At 45.5% G+C, this 17,532-nt stretch overlaps 3 protein-coding genes and 1 long non-coding RNA gene across 5 annotated transcripts; 2 read left to right on the forward strand and 2 right to left on the reverse strand.

Moving 5' to 3' along the window:
- The first annotated feature begins 147 nt into the window (after positions 1 to 147).
- LOC4336568 (serine/threonine-protein kinase D6PKL1) lies at positions 148 to 4,045 on the forward strand. Its single transcript, XM_015780589.3, has 4 exons — positions 148 to 395; positions 648 to 719; positions 796 to 2,179; positions 2,807 to 4,045. Exons 3-4 carry the CDS (start codon positions 963 to 965, stop codon positions 3,675 to 3,677), a joined length of 2,088 nt encoding a protein of 695 aa, XP_015636075.1. The 5' UTR covers positions 148 to 395; positions 648 to 719; positions 796 to 962; the 3' UTR covers positions 3,678 to 4,045.
- Positions 4,046 to 4,487: 442 nt separating this feature from the next.
- On the forward strand, positions 4,488 to 7,576 carry LOC4336569 (ubiquitin carboxyl-terminal hydrolase 3). Of its 2 annotated transcripts, XM_015778568.3 has the most exons (9): positions 4,488 to 4,612; positions 4,717 to 4,836; positions 4,926 to 4,976; positions 5,601 to 5,706; positions 6,137 to 6,195; positions 6,291 to 6,365; positions 6,828 to 6,876; positions 6,983 to 7,059; positions 7,319 to 7,576. In XM_015778568.3, exons 1-9 carry the CDS (start codon positions 4,562 to 4,564, stop codon positions 7,400 to 7,402), a joined length of 672 nt encoding a protein of 223 aa, XP_015634054.1. In that variant the 5' UTR covers positions 4,488 to 4,561; the 3' UTR covers positions 7,403 to 7,576. The 2 variants fall into 2 exon arrangements, with proteins under 2 accessions (XP_015634054.1, XP_015634055.1); XM_015778569.3 differs by lacking the exon at positions 5,601 to 5,706.
- An 853-nt stretch (positions 7,577 to 8,429) lies between these two features.
- On the reverse strand, positions 8,430 to 9,296 carry LOC4336570 (oleosin 16 kDa-like). The gene has a single exon (XM_015778538.3). The coding sequence runs from the start codon at positions 9,181 to 9,183 to the stop codon at positions 8,737 to 8,739; it is 447 nt and encodes a 148-aa protein (XP_015634024.1). The 5' UTR covers positions 9,184 to 9,296; the 3' UTR covers positions 8,430 to 8,736.
- A 4,798-nt stretch (positions 9,297 to 14,094) lies between these two features.
- On the reverse strand, positions 14,095 to 16,072 carry LOC107280803 (uncharacterized). Its single transcript, XR_010740714.1, has 3 exons — positions 15,700 to 16,072; positions 14,796 to 15,533; positions 14,095 to 14,718 (listed from the first exon to the last, which is right to left on the reverse strand). It is a non-coding gene; the product is annotated as an uncharacterized lncRNA (long non-coding RNA).
- Between the last annotated feature and the right edge of the window lie 1,460 nt (positions 16,073 to 17,532).

Raw genomic sequence — 17,532 nt, forward strand, 5'->3', positions numbered from 1 at the left:
GGCCTGTAGCAGCTCACGCGGATGCCTTTTTCAGTTTTTTTTCCCCTTTCCCGTTTCTTAAATTTTTAATTTCTGAAAAACAAAAGGAAGCAAATTATCACATGGCCCACACCGCACAGTTAACTCCCCCCCCCGCCTTTCGCTTTTGCTTTTCCCTTCTCCACTCGACCACACCACGCCACTCCTCCCCTCCTCATCGCGAGAGAGAAGAGAAGAGAGGCGAGACGCGAGGCACGAGAGTGCGTGTGGGTGCGGAGTTACTCGAGGAGTGGTAGTACCAGCAGGCAGCAGCAGTAACACTGGTTGGCGGTGGCCACTGGCGGCGAGCGAGGCAGTGGAGAAGAACCAAGAACCCCGAGTTCTCCCTAGGGATCTCCCCCTTCCCTGCATTCGAGGTGATTCTTTGGTTCCATTTTTTTTGCTAGTTTTTTTTTGGGTTGATTCTTTTCTTTCTCTCCTCTCTGCGCGAGGAGGATCTAAATGTGGGTGGGTATGTTTCTTTGGGGGGTTTTCTCCCTCGGTTTGGGAATCTTGAGATTTAAGGAAGTTTTGGCGTAATTTGGTGTGTTATTGTTTGGGATATTGTTTTTCTTGAGAAAGCAACGTCTAATTTTGGTGGATTGGACGGCGCTTCCGTGTTTATGCAGGGTGGAGTTTGTCCTACTTCAGAGGGAGTCTCAGTCGCTACGCTTGGTGCCCAATAATTAGCCTGGAAGCAGGTTGGATTCTTGGAACCCGTTGGATTGAAGAGAAATTTGGTCTTGTTTATTCCCTTAATCATTGTGCTCGTTGCAGGTGAAGTGCTCTCCGCCTCTCCGTGCTGAAATCTGATTCTCTGGTCTCCAGGAATCCTGTTGGTAGGGCAGTTCAGTAGGAGATAATTGCTTGCAGATTTGCCTTGTTTGGTTGAACTGGGAAGAGGGGGTCAATTAGTGGCTGTGCACTTGTTATGCTAAAATTGAATGGAGATAGTAGATAAGATTGCTGAGCCCAAAGAACCTTTGATGGTCACTGGTAGGAAGGTGCAGAGCTTGGAGGCACCAATACCGATAAAGGCGTCATGGAAAGGGAAGAGCTCCCAGCAGCAGCAGCAGCAGCAGCAGGATGAGAAGGATTTTCCAGCTGATGGTGAGGAGAGTTTTCTGAGCCTGGATTCCTCAGACGAAGGTGGCCGGAGTTCTTTCTCAGGGGCCAGTCACCCCCTGGAACCAATTGATATGGATCTTATGAAGACGGTCTATGTCGCAATTGATGAGGAGAAATCCGAGCAACCGGTGTGTTTAGTGCGAGGAGTATCGGCGAAAGGGCCATTCATAGATGACCTTTCGATCTGTGTTACAGGCATGAAGGCCAATGCAGTGGTAGGTGCAGGCAGTGCTGATGGTTTGGCTGAAGAGATGAAGGTGCCGGGTGCTGCGGTGCCATCATTGGCAACGGCGCGGTCATCGCAAGCTACAGAAGCTGTGTCCTTGCCTCCAGATTCAGAGGAGAAGGACTGTGTCTGGGATGCCTCGCTTCCTCCCAGCGGCAATGTGAGCCCTCACAGTAGCATTGACAGCATGGGTGTAGTCACGGCGATGAACACTATGAGCAGCTGTACCAGCACATATAAAAGTGAAGCCGTATCCAGTGAACCAGTGCCTACGATGGAGAGGAACTGTGGGAGTGTGAAGGGCAGCGTTAGAGGTGACTCTCTAGAAAGTGCAAAAACCAGCATGAGTCGAGCAAGTGATAGCAGTGGTGTTAGTGATGACAGCAGCTGGAGCAATATCACTGGAGGTGCTAGTAAGCCTCACAAGGGTAATGATCCTAGATGGAAGGCAATACATGCTGTACGGACTCGAGATGGTGTGCTTGGAATGAGCCATTTCAGACTGCTCAAGCGTCTAGGCTGTGGTGACATTGGCAGTGTTTATCTCTCAGAGTTGAGTGGGACAAGGTGCTACTTTGCAATGAAAGTAATGGACAAGGCTTCCTTGGCAAGTAGGAAGAAATTGAACAGGGCACAGACTGAGAGGGAGATTCTGCAGCTTCTGGATCATCCATTCCTTCCAACTCTGTACACACATTTTGAGACCGACAGATTCTCGTGTTTGGTCATGGAATTCTGTCCAGGTGGTGATTTGCACACGCTGCGACAGAGACAGGCAGGAAAACATTTCTCCGAGTATGCTGCAAGGTGATCTATTTGAACTACGACTTTGTTCTTCAGCAAAATATAATTTGTTTGGAGTAGAATTCTGTTGTTTTTCTCCTTAACCGCTGTGCCACTATGCTTACCTTCTCACTAATATCTTTACTTTCTAGAATCTGTTTTAATCTAGATAAGCTCTTATAAACCTTTTGGAGGTTCTTGAGTCTAAAGCATTATCACTCCTCAAGTTAAAAATGTAAGTTTCCTCAATGAAAAACAAACATATGGACATAATAAATTTTACAGGAAGCTAGTCTGTGGAGCTTCATAGAGAAGCTATTAGCAACTTTCAAAATCAAAATGGATTATGCCAGTTGTGAGGTGATGTGGAGAAAAGGTAGAAAAACTGATGGATGGTGAAATGTTGATCCAAAAATTTACTCTGGTTGGTGTTCACTAATATTGCATGTATTCCATTTGTTGACTTTGATATAATGCAATCCATCTCATGTGTGGCCAACATAGCATGTGTAAAATAATATTCAGTCATGTTCTGATCCTATTTTTGCTCCAGTTTTTTAACTCTATAATGTTAGTTTGCCATACTGAACTTGAACAGCTTATACCTGGCCATTGCTAGCACTAACATTTATATGCTCTGATTCCGAGCAGGTTTTATGCTGCAGAAGTACTTCTAGCTCTGGAGTATCTACACATGTTGGGAGTTGTTTACAGGGATCTGAAGCCAGAGAACGTTCTTGTTCGTGATGATGGTCACATAATGCTTTCAGATTTCGACCTCTCCTTGAGATGTGCAGTCTCGCCTACACTGATCAGAGCATCAGCTTTTGATTCTGATCCAAGAAGAGCTGGTGGTTCATTCTGTGTACAACCTGTTTGCATGGAACCCACTTCAGTCTGCATTCAACCCGCATGCTTCATGCCCAAATTGTTTGGTCAGAAGAGCAAGAAGAAAACTAAAAAGACAAGGTCCGAGCTGGGACCGAGTGCCACGACCATGCCCGAACTAGTTGCTGAGCCAACATCAGCCCGATCAATGTCGTTCGTTGGCACCCACGAGTATTTGGCTCCAGAAATCATCAAAGGCGAAGGCCATGGAAGCGCCGTTGATTGGTGGACCTTCGGTATATTCTTGCACGAGCTTCTATACGGCAAGACGCCGTTCAAGGGGTCAGGCAACCGTGCTACCCTCTTCAACGTGGTCGGTCAGCAGCTAAGGTTCCCAGAGTCGCCGTCGACAAGCTACGCGAGCAGAGACCTCATCAAGGGGCTCCTGGTGAAGGAACCGCAGCACCGCCTGGGCGTGAAGAGGGGCGCCACGGAGATCAAGCAGCACCCGTTCTTCGAGGGCGTGAACTGGGCTCTCATCCGGTGCAGCACGCCTCCCGACGTTCCCAGGCCCGTCGAGGCCGAGCTGCCCGTGAAGTACGGCGTGGCGGAGGCGATTGGGAGCAACAGCAAGAGGATGGTAGGCGCGGACATGAAGTCCGGTGGGAAATACCTTGACTTTGAGTTCTTCTAGGGTTGTGCTGTACTTGCCTAGTGACAAGAGAAGCTGTTGGTTGCAAAACTGCTGGGGCTGGTCAGTTTGGTGTTGTGATTCGATGTGCTTGACCTGGTGGTGTTTGTCGCACCACGGCAGCAAAATTATCGGATCTGAAATTCTGAATTGGCCAGAATTAGGTTGATATATGTTTGCATGTTTGAATTCTTCTCCCCCTGTGCTGTTTCTGTAGTGTAGTGCTATCTAACAGTCTGGTTTGAAACATGGGCTAACAATTGCGTTCCAGGAAGGCCTCAACGATGGATATTTCTGGAACTAGTAGCGTATAAGCTCAGTCTGTTTAATAGTCGCAGATCAAAGTTCAATGTGCATTCTTTCTTGTGCCATTTACCGTGGAATTATGGATCGACCTTTTACTACACTGACAACGTTGAGTTTTCGTTGGAACGTATCGAACATAATTTCTGAATTAGTCCTCATTAGTCATTTGTTTCGCTATCATTGGTAGTGATTCTAAGTTTTATTACTCTCTTCATTTCAAAATATAGCAGGAGTCTCACTGGTTGCCCATATTCTCTAATATAAGCCATTGGTTATCCACATTCCCTAATAAAAATTAATTTATAGATAAAACTTTTATATATTTATTTATTCGTGGCGACTTAAAACTCGATGCTAAAAAAATACGTTGAAAATATTTTAAAATTAACTTTAATTTGTTAAAAATTTAAATTTTGGTTTTATTTTGATTTATTAGATCAACCGACTATATATTTTATGACGAAGCGAGGAGAATAATTTAAGGGGGGGGGGGGGGGGGGGGCCGCTAATTGGCATGCGCCTCCACCGCGCTTTTCTCTTTTTTTGCGCGATTTTTCCCCTCCTCCGGCACGTCCGCCGCCATGGGCAAGCGCTGGCTCCCCCTCGAGGCCAACCCGGAGGTCATGAACCAGGTACTACCTGTCTACCTGTGTCTCACGCCTCCTCTCCCCTCCCCCATCTCGATCTCTCTCCGCCTTTCGCGCTCACGGCGCGTAAATGCTACGTTGTGGCGCAGTTTATGCGGGGATTAGGGGTTCCCGCGGAGGCGGGGTTCTGCGACGTCTACGGTCTCGACGACGAGATGCTCGCCATGGTGCCACAGCCCGTGCTCGCCGTCATCTTGCTTTATCCTCAGGTGATCCCCCGATGCCCGATTGGTGGTGGGATTTTGGATTGCCTAACAGCAACTGATTATTTTTTCCCCTCACTTTTGTTTGTGAGCAGGATCGGAAGAAGGAATCCGTTGCTTCACCCTCCTCCACGGTCGAGAGCAAGGTGAGATGAGTTGCTATTAGTAGTTCATTCATTATAGTGGGCTGCAACCCCAGCAAGTATGCCCATCGCCTTTTCCTCATTCAGAAGCAGAAGCACTCTGCACTCGGTTGTAGTCTGGTTGATGTACTTGTTAAATGAAATTCAGCAAGCATTGTGTTTCTACGAATGCTAAAAGGCGAAATACTGCTCAACATCGAAGGACCTAGTCAACTGTGTTCCCCTAATGCCATTCATTAAGTGCTACAAATAAATTGAATTTTGTGTGCCACAGTGCCAGCCACTCTACTATGGAATTATCATTTGTTTGTTTGTTTTCGCACCTGCAACTTGACATGTTGAATTTGTTCCCCAAAATGCACGGAGCAAACCAAATTCTAAAAAACAAAATTATACATATTGGTAAGCACCTTATCTAATATATTATTCCCTCTCACCCTCTGTATATCTAATGTGATGGATTGTTTATAATTGTCATTTGGAAGATATATAGTTCAACCATTATTTTATATAGATCTTTGGTTTATTGGAGATGTTGAGAGCATGTGAAACTTTGTTAGATAGATGGTTACTCAGTTTATGCCTTGTATAAGTTTTCCTTACTAATCTTATAACTCCACGGTGCAGAAGCTCAGCAAGAATGTATACTTTACAAAACAGACTATTGGTAATGCCTGTGGAACAGTTGGAATTATCCATGCAATAGGGAATGCTTTATCCAGAATCAAGCTTGGTAATTTCAGGAGTTTATATGTTTATTTGCCTAGTGTTCTATATAACATGTCCTCATGCCTTAGAAGTCAGAACAGCTCTGTTATATATTACTTTAATTGGATGGCTACACATTTATAAGATTTAACTGATCAAGGCAATTCTGCGTAACCTTGTAAATCTGTCTGTCTTGCCAAACAACAAATATCAAATTGTCAGGCTATTTACCAGTCCATTCGGTCACCAAAGTAATTTGCATAATCCCTCAAGAACCCCAAACGTCTGCTACTATGCCTATCTTAATGAAAATTTGAATATATCACCAAATATGCTATTGGGCACTATAGCTTCTTCCCATCACGCATAGAATTGTGCTAAGTATGCAAAAAAAAGTTACCGTAACTTTGTGAGTTATTTTGGCTTATAGATAATTTGTACTTTCTTCTTTGCAGTTGAGGGGTCATATTTTGACAGATTTTACAAACAAACAGCTGATATGGATCCTGCCCAGGTTAATAGTCCATGCATTAAATTAAGTTATTTTTGGTTAGTGGTTAATCTTGACATATCTGTTGTCCTAATATGTTGATTACTTGACATTTTCAGCGTGCTTCGTTTCTTGAGGAGGATGAAGAAATGGAAAAGGCTCATTCTGTTGCTGTTTCTGCTGGCGATACAGAGGTCATTATAGCCACACCTTTCTTCATTTATGCCTTGTTGATTAATAAACTCATTAGAGAACACAGTAATATTATGTTTAATGTTAACAAGCAAATGCTTGTAGTTCTGTATTGCGAGCAGTTTTAGAGTCACCCTGCGCCAGTAACCAGCTTAAAGTGATAACAACCTGTTTTCAAGGAACCGGACAGATTAACTGCATAGCCAGTTTTCTTAACCTGTTTATAGGCCAGTTGACCAGCTCATATAATACAATAACAGTCGGAAAAGCTACCTTTAGCGGTGGATTATACTGATCATGTGTCTTTTGTAGGTGGTTTGTTGACATGTTATGCATTCTTTCAAAATTTTAGTTGGGATGGCTCATGGCTGTTAAGTGTTGTGGAAGATCTACTTCTATGTCCTTGGCCCAGATTTAGTTCTGTTTTTGGGTTCTTTTCTCACACCTCCCTATACTTTGTGCAGGCCAAGGATGGAGTAATCGAACATTATGTCTGTTTCTCCTGTGTTGATGGTAATTATTATATTGACCATCTACTATAATGCCACAGTTGAACACTTAAACTTGGGTAAAAGCCTGCAACAGATAGTGTATTGATCACTCTTCTTCTCTATTTCAGATGAAATTTTTGAACTTGATGGAGGGAATTCGCAGCCAATCTCCCATGGCCCTTCCTCTCCTGATAGCTTGTTGCAGGTAAAATCTTTGATTTCTGTTGTTTATTTTCATCAGTTATTTCCTTTTCTGTACATGTTTTTGCAAATTTATGTACTATACACATAAGGCTTGATTGTGATGTTCGTGGTTTTGCCAAGTGTTGAAGTCAAATTTACCTTCTCTTAACTAACTGTTCGGCAATATCTTGCTTCAAAACAGAAGCCATCCTGAAGGATCCTTTTGTGGTACAGAACTGCAATGATGTTTATGATTTCTGGTTTTTCTTCTTTGTACGCAGGACGCTGCAAAAGTCATCAAAGCTAGGATTGCGCAGTACCCCGGGTCACTCAATTTCAATGTCATGGCTCTTTCAAAGCAGTGATGAAATCATATCCTGGTAGAAAGGTTTTATTATTCACACCACTCTTTTCCAGTCTGCAATAATCTTGTTCATGATGTCCAAATGTACTCAGCAATTGACGAGACAGAACAGTGTTTGCATCTACTATCTGACAATCTCACGAGTCTCTAGCTATCTCCAGTGATGTTACCAGAATTCTTGTGTGTGATATCACCATTCTCTTCCCCCTTCCGAGCTTAGCACCTTAGCCACACGCCCACACCGCCCCCGCAGGATGGTCGAACAGCGGAATCAAAATAGTCGGTAGACTTGGTTAGTACTGTACACGTGTCCGTCAATCGACTCGATCCTTCATCCTCGGAGTCTTTGTTTTTTAAGAATTTTATGCCGAGAGCTGCACTATTGTCTTCATAGCCTGCCCACCTGCTCAGATGGACATGAAAAAAATGAATGCTACCACCACTATCTTCTTCTAGTGATATGCGGTCCCAAAAGAACAAATTGCATGCCAATATCTTATGTCATTCCCATGCAGTCCAAAAAAACTATTGCGTCTACGTTTGGTAGCTTTTCCTCGTCCACATTTGTCGTTTTGGGTTGGAGAGTTTATATACGGAATACTAGTAGTATAATAGTGCAAACTCTTCCTTGGCCCTTTGTCGCGCTCGTGGCACTTCCATCAAAGGGCCTCATATATCTGTAGTTGCGTTTTGGGAGGTTATTGTAATGCTTTGTTGCTCTGTTTCATCGTGGATTCGTATCTCTGCGAAAGCATTGGAGACTTGTTACTGCTATAAATTTCACAATCGTGCAAAGTTGAATCATAGAACATTGGAAGGCGTGGAGTAGACAAACTTCTCAAGACAGTTCAAGACGAGAGCCCTCGGCAACTACCCTACAAGACCAAATACTTTAGTAAAATAAAAGGCTAGAGTTTTTTTTTTCCACCAGTTTTTTCCTCTGCTTCTGTTTGCTCCTTTCTTCCTTTCTTCACCTATGCGGAACTCATGCCCTTATCGTTAAAAAAAAAAACAGTACAACCACTAGATTTATCGAAGGAACACTGCATTTTATTCATCATGACCATAAACACGACATCCACCAGACCACACGTACCAGGCGCCCGACATGCACGATCGCCTCTTAGATAATCTAGGGGACATATTACATAGGAGAGTACTACGCGACCAAGCTTAATTAAACATGTACGCATGCATTTACAGAGCTCAGCAGATAAGAGGAGTAGCCAGCGTGGGCGTGGCCACGGCGAACGCACGCGCGCCGGCCGGCGCCGTCCCGTGCGCCGCCCGATCGAGCTAGCTAGCAGAAGCGGCGCCTCGCCGCGGCAGGCCGCCCTAAGACGCCTGCGCCTGGTCGATGCGGTGCTGCGCCGCCTCCTTGATGTCGCGGGCCTTGGACGCGAGCCTCGCCTTGGCGTGGTCCAGCTGGTCGGCGCCCGGCGGGTGCTTCCCGGTGAGGTACTTGTACATCCACGAGAACACGGAGAGCGCGGCCACGCCGAGCCCGCCCGAGGTGACGAACCCGGCCGCCATGAGCGCCAGCGCGATGGCCGCCGGCACCAGCACGGGGCTGAAGATGACCAGCACCGGGGTGGCCACCGTGAGCGCGATGACGGTGCCGGCCAGGATCAGCCCGGACAGCACCAGCATCGAGCCCCCGGCCGTCGCCGCGGTCACCGTCTTCAGAGCCGTCATCATGAAGGGCTGCTTCTCCTGCTGCTCCTGGCCACCACGGTCACCGTAGCCGCCGCCGCCGATCACTCCTCTGTGCTGATCAGCCATGGGGATCGAGCACACCTGCAGCTGCAAAATTAAGCCAGCAATGCAGAGAAAGAGCTAAGTAGCTAACCCACGTGCAGCACTGTCTACGAGCTAGTGAGAAGTGGACTGACGACGGTGAGGAGGGAGAAGAGGGTGGGGTTTATAGGGGGAGGCGCCGTGCATGGGGCGGCGTGGAGGCGGGTGCTGGAGCCGCCGCGTGGGGCGCATGCGGGACTCGTGTCGGACGCCGAGCGACACCTGTGGTTTGCTGTGGTTGCCGCCGCGCGCGGCCTCGGCCGCTTCCCACGAGGCGATACGTACGAGGTTACGGGCGCTGCTGCATTCGGCCGCCGCTGCCTGTATTGGGCCCGATCTCTCGTGGGCCGTATCACCATGCGTGCGCGTGTAACTGAAGGAACAAGTTCATCAGTCATCCCTCAACTTTACGACAAGTTTGTATGACATCCCGAAACCCCAAAACCAGAAATCTTTATCCCTAAACTATATAAAACCGTGCAATTTCGATTCCACGGCAGTATAGATCTCTGGTTTCGGGTTTCGCTGACATGTTATTCTAGTCAGCAAAATTAAAAAAATAAATTATGGAACCCACATATAAGTCTCTTCTTTCTTTTCTCCTCTCTTCTCTTTTCTTCTTCTCTTCTCTTCTCTTCAGCGATAGCAAAGAGGGGATAGGCCGGCAGCGGCAGAGAGGGGAGAGGCCGCCGTCGAGCCCGGCCGAACTCCGCCACCTCGAGCGCCTCGCGACGGGAGGAGGTATAAGCAACAGCGGTGGAGACGAACAGCTGGAAGCTCGCGAACGGATGCATTGCCCTGAGACGGTCGTACTCGTCGCGCATGTGGGCGAGCTCCTCATCGAAGGAGACCGACACCAACAGGTCCTCGTCGCGCGAGGCTGTACCTGACTGCAGTGATGGTGGCAGCAGAGGCACCGACATTCTCTGCTAGCCGTACCCTTACTTCACGGAAGGGGACCTCGCACGGCACGACAAGGAAGGCGAGGGCGTCGGAAGGCACCTCGTTGTGGATGGTCCAAGTCGTCACCCGGAGACGGCGGCGGCGGCTGCGCCCTTCCGCGGTGAACCCACATGCGGCAAGGCTAGCTATGGTGCCGTCCCGCGCCTCTCCCCTCCCTCATTTCCCGCCGGCAGCCTCCCCCCCCCCCCCCCACCCCCACCCCTCTTCTCCTCCTCTCGTCGCGAGGCGGCAACGGTGGCGGAGCCTCTTGAGGCGGTGGAGAGCTCAGCCATGCTCGCCCACTGCCTCTCCCCTCTCTGCCACCTCCGGCCTATCTCCTCTATGCCATCGCTGAAGAAAATAGTAGAGAAGAAGAAAAGAGAATAGCGGAGAGAAGAATAGAGAAGAAAGAAGAGACTTACATGTGGGTCTCATATTTTTTTATTTTTTATTTTGCTTACTATGATACCACATCAGCGAAACCAGAGGTCTATACTGCCATGAGGTCGAAATTGCACGGTTTTGTATTATTTAAGGGTGAAGATTTCTGGTTTGAGGTTTAGGGATGTTATACCAAGTCGACATAAAGTTGAGGGACGGCTGGTGAACTTAATCCGTAACTGAATGGCCGAACTGGTCGCAGATGGGCTGGACGTGTATGAGCCTACTACGGCCCATATAAACGCGAAATTGCAAGTACGACCCTTCGAGGTCTCGCTCTCTCATATTCCCTCGTGGAAAAAAAGGAAAAAGGTCCTCACTATCTCGTCTCATATGCTTGTGCAGTCGTGCTGCTCATCTCATCGTTGAAAAGTTTGCACAAGCTGATGCCGATGCTGGCGTGGCTGGGATTCAAGGGCAAGGCATCTACTTGTAGTCGAAGACTAGGACGATTCGTTTGACGGTCAGAAGCCGTCATGTTTCGGAACAGGGAAGCTTTATTTTGCTAATGGTGTGTTTAGTTCACGTTAAAATTAAAAGTTCGGTTGAAATTGAAACGATGTGACGGAAAAATTGAAAGTTTATATATAGAAAAATTTTAATGTGATAAAAAAGTTAAAAGTTTGAAAAAAAAAGTTTGGAACTAAACTCAGCCTAAGTTGCTCCCTTAGACGGAATCACGGAATCATCGTGGAAGCATCGGCTTAGCTAGGAGGCCCCCGCGGGGTATCGCCAATTAAGTCAAGGTTGCTGTCACCTGCACGCTTTAATCGCATTGACGATCTAGAAGACTTTGCTAGCTAACAATGCACAGCCCTCACGCATGTCATATTTTGCCTATCTAGAAGGTCACCCCCACCACCCCTCTCGCCGTCTCGCGCCGCTAACTCGTCTGCACGGTCCCGGTCGTCGTCTCGCCGATCCGTGCATCATCCATCGTCGTACAGCGACTTTCTTCCTCCGGGGATAGTATCCTCCGCCGTTCCAACTGCAAAGGTAGAGAACTACAGTAATCCATGCCATTAGTTATTTAGAGCCGGTACAATAGCAGACTATTAGTCAGCTATAAATATATCTTAATGAGATAAAATATGAGAGAGAAAAGCAGCGGGCTACAAATCTATAGTCAGCTGTAGCGTGGACTCCAAAACGCAATGTGTGTATGACAGGTAGGACCATGCATTAATAGTATAAATAGTATAGTAAACAATTATTATATGAATTATCTACTAGATTGGCTATAGATGATTGGAGCTAGTAGTGGGCTATACTATTAAACTTGCTCTTAGGCTGTGTTCTTCCCCCCATTTTCCCAACCCACCTATCTCGTTTTCCGTACGCACGCTTTTCAAATTGCTAAACAGTGTAATTTATAAAAAACTTTCAATATGAAAGTTGTTTAAAAAATCATATTAATCCAATTTTCAAAAAAAAAATTAATAGTTAATTAATCATGCAATAAAACGAATTTCGTTTTGCGTGCCGGGTAAGAGGGGTTCCCAACCCTCTCCTCCAAACACAGCCTTAGGGCACCCGTAATGATTATCTATAGGCTCTCTATGAGAGATTCATGTCATCATATTTTTCTACTTGGAAGAGATTAAATGAAGAGAGAGAGCAAAGCTATCTACTAACCTGGAGATAGTCTATATAGAAAAACGAGGCAATGGATTAGAGAGCTATAGATACCCATGTAGACATACTATTGAGGTGGTTTACTATTAATTTAGTCTATTACTGAGATGTACATGTTTTATAGAGAGCACCTTACTTTATCATCATTGTGGGTGCTCTTATAGTCATTGGATTAAATTTGAATGCACGAGACTAATTGCTACAGTAATCCCAAAAAATAATTAGATGTTACGTTTCACCGTTTCTACAGTAATTTTACTTTAGCTATGGTAAAGGATTGTAGCGCTGCTCACTTAACTGTTTGCCTCTATCATTTACTCCCTAACAGAGTGTGAACCCTTTCCTCCGTGTGTCGATAGCATTTCTAGTATGACCGTGTTTAGTTTCCGCCTATTCATAACTTTCCATCACATCAAAAACTTTTCTACACAAACTTTCAACTTTTTTTCTAAACTTCCAACTTTCTTCAAACTTCCAACTTTTTTCAGTAACTAAACACACCCTATATCTTAGATATAAAGTTGGAGCTTTTGTGCCACATTACAACAAGCTCATTATCGATGTCTGCTTTAGTTGATAAAGTTGGAACTTGGGTTCCGTCGTTGTTTTAGTTGATAATCCATCTATAAATTGACTTATAGATGGAATTGACTTATAGATGGTCACACTCGGCACGGTTTATAGAACTTATTTGACATATAATTTCTCATATACTATAAAATTTATAGCAACAAAATTATAACTGTATATTGAAATATCAATCAAATGCTATTATTTTCAGCAAATAAATTTCAATTATATTATAGTAACCATTAATTAAATATTTTTAAAGTTGAATTTAGAAATGTGTGTGCACCTTGCATTAAAGTTGAGTGCTGTTATGCGTGCTATGCGGTGGTTTCTACCACGATTGAGGTGTGTGACGAGTCTCTTCTCGCTGAAGGGTTATGCTTTTCCTTTTTTTTAACCCGTCTAGTTTTTTTATTCATTCTTAATTAAAATATACTACTCCCTCCGTTCCTTAATATAGGGCGTAACTTCTTTTCAACTGGATTCCATAATACAGGGCGGCAACTCCTTGGTGCATGCAGGAATTGATGAGTACTCCTCGGCTCCTGTACTGGTGCATGCAGATGCATGCAGAGAATTAACTGATGACTCAGTTTGGCTTTTAAAAAGCTCAGCTCCTGGCCCCTCTCTCTCTCGCTCTCACTGCTTCCTCTCTCTCTCTCTCACTGCACACACCGCCCCTCTGTGACACTGCTCACACTTCATATGCCGACGATGGCGACGACAGAGGAGAAGATTGCATCTGCACGACTCATGCGGCAGCAGGCGCAGGTGGAGTTCGGCCGCGCGTGATCACTTCGTCTCCACGCTGTGCTCATGCGACGCCGTGCTCAAGTGGAGCTCAGCCGTGTCCGAGCGATCCGCGACGCCGCCGTCCGCATGTAGCAGGAGGCGCAGATGGATATCGCTCATGCTCGTACGCTCCGTGTGCATGCCCTTCGCATGCGGCTGCGAGCGCAAGCAGAGCTCGTTCGCTGTTGCAACACCGACGACAGCAAGGGTGACAACGGAGAGAAGGCAGGGGACGCCGGAATCCGAGAGGGCAGCGTGGTCGACTCACTGGCTGGCGTCGATCGTTTCACTGACTCCGACAACATTGGGTATGTTGTTGACTCACTGGCCAACAACACATTTGTTGCAGATTCACTAGAGGTGACTGACGCCGAGGAAAAAAACAACTGATTCACTAGAGGTATAATCGGTGCCAATGTTGCTGCTTGTTGTCATTGCTAGATGGTTTAGCTAATGTGTATGCACTTGATTGTTCTATTCGATTTAATGCAATGTCTTTTTCGTGAAGATCAGAGAAAAACAAACATGAATACTCCTCTTTTTCTTGCTAATTGTTGAACGATGCAAAATTACAAGAGAAATATCCTAACTATGTATTGATGAAATCTACCGCATCTAGATAAATTTGCTTATCACATTGCAACCTTATTAGAAGTTGACCATTTCTCTCTAATGATCTCTTCTTCATATGCGGGATTGCATAGTGCTGCCCTCCTTTTACAAGCATAATCTCTCTCATGCACCCTTGTAGAGTAAGAAACACATGATTCGATCTATCCGCCGGATATTCTTCATATGCTTTGATCACATTTGTCTCAATTTCTTCGATGTTTGATGGAGATGACTTCTGAAACAATGACTGCAATGCTGCAAAAAAACCTAAATCCAAAACATTAAGATCTGGAGAGTTTGGTGGTTGACATGTAAGTCGTATATCCCACCCATCTTCTTGTGCAACACTTAAAAATGCGGGATCATCAACTGTAATATGGGTCTTCGCATTGTCTTGTTGGATGAATATTGGAAGTCCTCGTTCCTCATTAGGCCATTTATGTTTGATGGCTGGCAGAACCTTTTCAATGAGATAGTTCCGGATAATGTCCCTCATGACAGTTGTCATGGCCTTGAGCTCCATGGTTCCTGTATTAAATCATGCAATTAAAAAAATTAGTAGAGTTGTCATATGTGGAGTAACTAAGCATAATTAAACAACTTACCCCTCTCCCTACTGCGACTACTCCTCTTGGCTGCCTCCCAGTAAGTGAAGGGAAAAATCCCAATTTTTCCATCAAATGTACATTCACCATACTCATCAAACCTTGGACGGGCTTTCGCTGCTAGAAACATAACCTTATCAATGAAATTTTTGCTCTTCACATTTCTTCGAGGGTTCGGTTCATCAAGTGACAAGTAATAATTTTCGTCCGGCTTTGTCCTATAAAACCATTTCTCATCTATATACACAATGTTGTACAAAGATTTGAAAGTTGGCTTGTCCGGTATGCTTTGGCTATCAAGCATTTGTATGCAAAATTGCACACGGGCCTTCATGTTATCTTCGGTCAAGGTGAACTTTATGGCATTTGTATGGCGCCTAAACCTTCCTTCCTTCAAACGCCTAAACAATGTGGTTTTTAACATATGCAAAGCGTTAGCTAGGTCACGGAGTGTTCGGCGTTGCCTAAGCGGTACATCTTTGATGGCATCAGGGTTAAAAGAAAGTTTCTTGCGGCCACAGTTCTTCTTCTTCTTCGATTCGAAAGCTTCAATTCCACCTCCAATTTGTCCATGTCGCCATACACGCTAAACAACTCTCCATGGAACCCCCATATCAGTAGCAACTGACTTTGTCACTCCCTCCTTCATCATACCAGGATCCGATCTCTCCAAACACAATGCATATATGGCTCGTTTCATATCAGGAGGGTAGTGTCTCCTCCTCTTGATATTGATACCTACACATGCATGGTGGATGATGGCTGAGAACGTGCAGGCTATACTATGGTTGGCATGCATCGGCTAGTTTGCTTAAGCATGGCATTGTGCATGTGTATATGCAAAGGCCTTCAACTCGTGCAGCAAAAAAGACACAGCAACAAAAAGAAAATGAACGAGTATTACCTGCATCGACTGCTCCATCGGTGGTTTGATCGCCGCCGCCGCCGCTGTCGTCGTCGCCGCCGCCGCTGCCGCCGCCATCGTCGTCGCTGCCGTTGCAGCCACCGTCGTTGCCACTGCTGCGGCCATTGCCATCTTCACCATCTGTGCGTTGAAACAAAATTATAAAGTCACACATGCACAAGAAAAAAAAGAAGACAAAGCAAGAGAAGAAGCTCCTATGAACACCTTCATTGTCATAATCCCAAACAAAGTCATAGTTCAAATCAGATATATCTCCATTGAAATCCTCAACTTCGTCCCAATTGATGATGGGTGGATTTAGATCAAAACCGGCCATTACATACGTTGAACCATGGGAGGGAAGAAGAGAGATGGAAGAAATGTGTGGTGCATTGCCCATATTTATAGGAGAAAATTTTGCTGGCAAATAGTGGCGCCAAGTGAAAATTTTCGATTCATTTTTTATCGCTGATGGCGCCATCCAAATTTTCGATCAAGCATGCATGCATGGGGCTTTCCAAATTTTTGAATCAAAACAATCCATACATGGCGTTATGCCAGGCGAGCAAAGCGTGCTAGCAAAAATGCATCTACATGCATGCTGGCTATTCGCGCGGAAAGTGCAGGTCGAGCGCACACTGCATGGTGGTTAATGCTAGCGTATCTACCGCGCAACTACCTAAACGTCGCTCTTCGAACGGAGAGAATTAATCAGCGTATCTGATATTTAAACGGTTTTATTGGTCTTTGTAACTACAACAGCCACGCTCTATATTAAGGAACGGAGGGAGTAATTGACAAGTTAGGCTTTTTAGGGGAAAAAAAGAGCTAGAGCTTCTGCTATGTATTCGGTTGCCAGCCTTCTCCCTTTTCGCATCGAGCCATTGACTGGGGCTAATTGATCCAATCAGGTTACGCTTAGATTCAGCTTTACTTTCACACGATAAGCCCCCAAATTGAGCACGCTTCTGTCCATTGATCGTCTTTTCTACCGGACGTATTGGCCAGCTGCGTCGCTGTACAGCACGCACAAACTCTATCATTTATCTAGTAATGAAATATTCATCGCTGGTGGTGTACTTTGCCGCATGACCTGGACTCAATCAAAGTAGCGTGCTGATCGGTCGGCAATTTAAGCTGGAAAGAAAAGTGTGCCTTTTTCTCATGGCTCATGGGCTCTCTTTCCACCCAGAAACCACATAAAACAAGTGTACTCATGGAGAGTGATCTCATACTGAGCATACATGGATGCACACTCCGATGGCCCATGCCCAGCTGTCAAGCAGAGCAGCTGAACTTAACACACCAGTCTCCGCAAGCAGGGTGGCCCTCCAGTACCCAATGTATACATGTTACTGTTACTGATAGAATGGCTCTTTACGTCTTGGATAAGCACGAGTTAAGATTTTTATTGTTGTTACCGGCTAAAGATTGGTGCCGACTGCAAGTTGCAACATTGATCGCTTGTTGTGTGTGTGTGTATGCTTCTTTTTTAGTATTTTTCTTGCAATTTCGTCTCCAGCATAATGGCAAAGCAGATGGCGACCTCTTCCCGCCTCGCCCTGCCCACTTGCCGCACCGAGCTATCAGCGCTTAACCCCAAAGCGACTTTCTTTCCCCCACGATTAACGGGAGAATGATTGGTTAGTTATGTATTTAATCTTGCTGTTTCACGTGGCAGCCCCCCTTGTTTGCTTGATGCCTCGGATTGGAAGTTTTGGTTTCGAGCACCATCTCGATTTGGTCTCCTATTATAACGACTGTTTGTTTGACTTCTTTCGTTCGTTTAGCGGCCAAAGTTTCTCTCCTCCAAACCTAATGTGCCGTTTGTTT

Source organism: Oryza sativa, chromosome 4, assembly GCF_034140825.1.
Source record: "Oryza sativa Japonica Group chromosome 4, ASM3414082v1".
In the NCBI taxonomy this organism is placed as follows: Eukaryota; Viridiplantae; Streptophyta; class Magnoliopsida; order Poales; family Poaceae; genus Oryza; species Oryza sativa.

What these genes read in the sequence shown, in the direction of transcription:
- LOC4336568 (XM_015780589.3), top strand. Translation starts at nt 963, where the DNA reads ATGGAGATAGTAGATAAGATTGCTGAGCCCAAAGAACCTTTGATGGTC. An exon ending in TTCTCCGAGTATGCTGCAAG is followed by an intron (nt 2,180 to 2,806) that starts GTGATCTATTTG and finishes GATTCCGAGCAG; the next exon opens with GTTTTATGCTGCAGAAGTAC.
- LOC4336569 (XM_015778568.3), top strand. Translation starts at nt 4,562, where the DNA reads ATGGGCAAGCGCTGGCTCCCCCTCGAGGCCAACCCGGAGGTCATGAAC. An exon ending in TTTATCCAGAATCAAGCTTG is followed by an intron (nt 5,707 to 6,136) that starts GTAATTTCAGGA and finishes TCTTCTTTGCAG; the next exon opens with TTGAGGGGTCATATTTTGAC. An exon ending in TTTCTGCTGGCGATACAGAG is followed by an intron (nt 6,366 to 6,827) that starts GTCATTATAGCC and finishes TACTTTGTGCAG; the next exon opens with GCCAAGGATGGAGTAATCGA.
- LOC4336570 (XM_015778538.3), bottom strand. Translation starts at nt 9,183, where the DNA reads ATGGCTGATCAGCACAGAGGAGTGATCGGCGGCGGCGGCTACGGTGAC.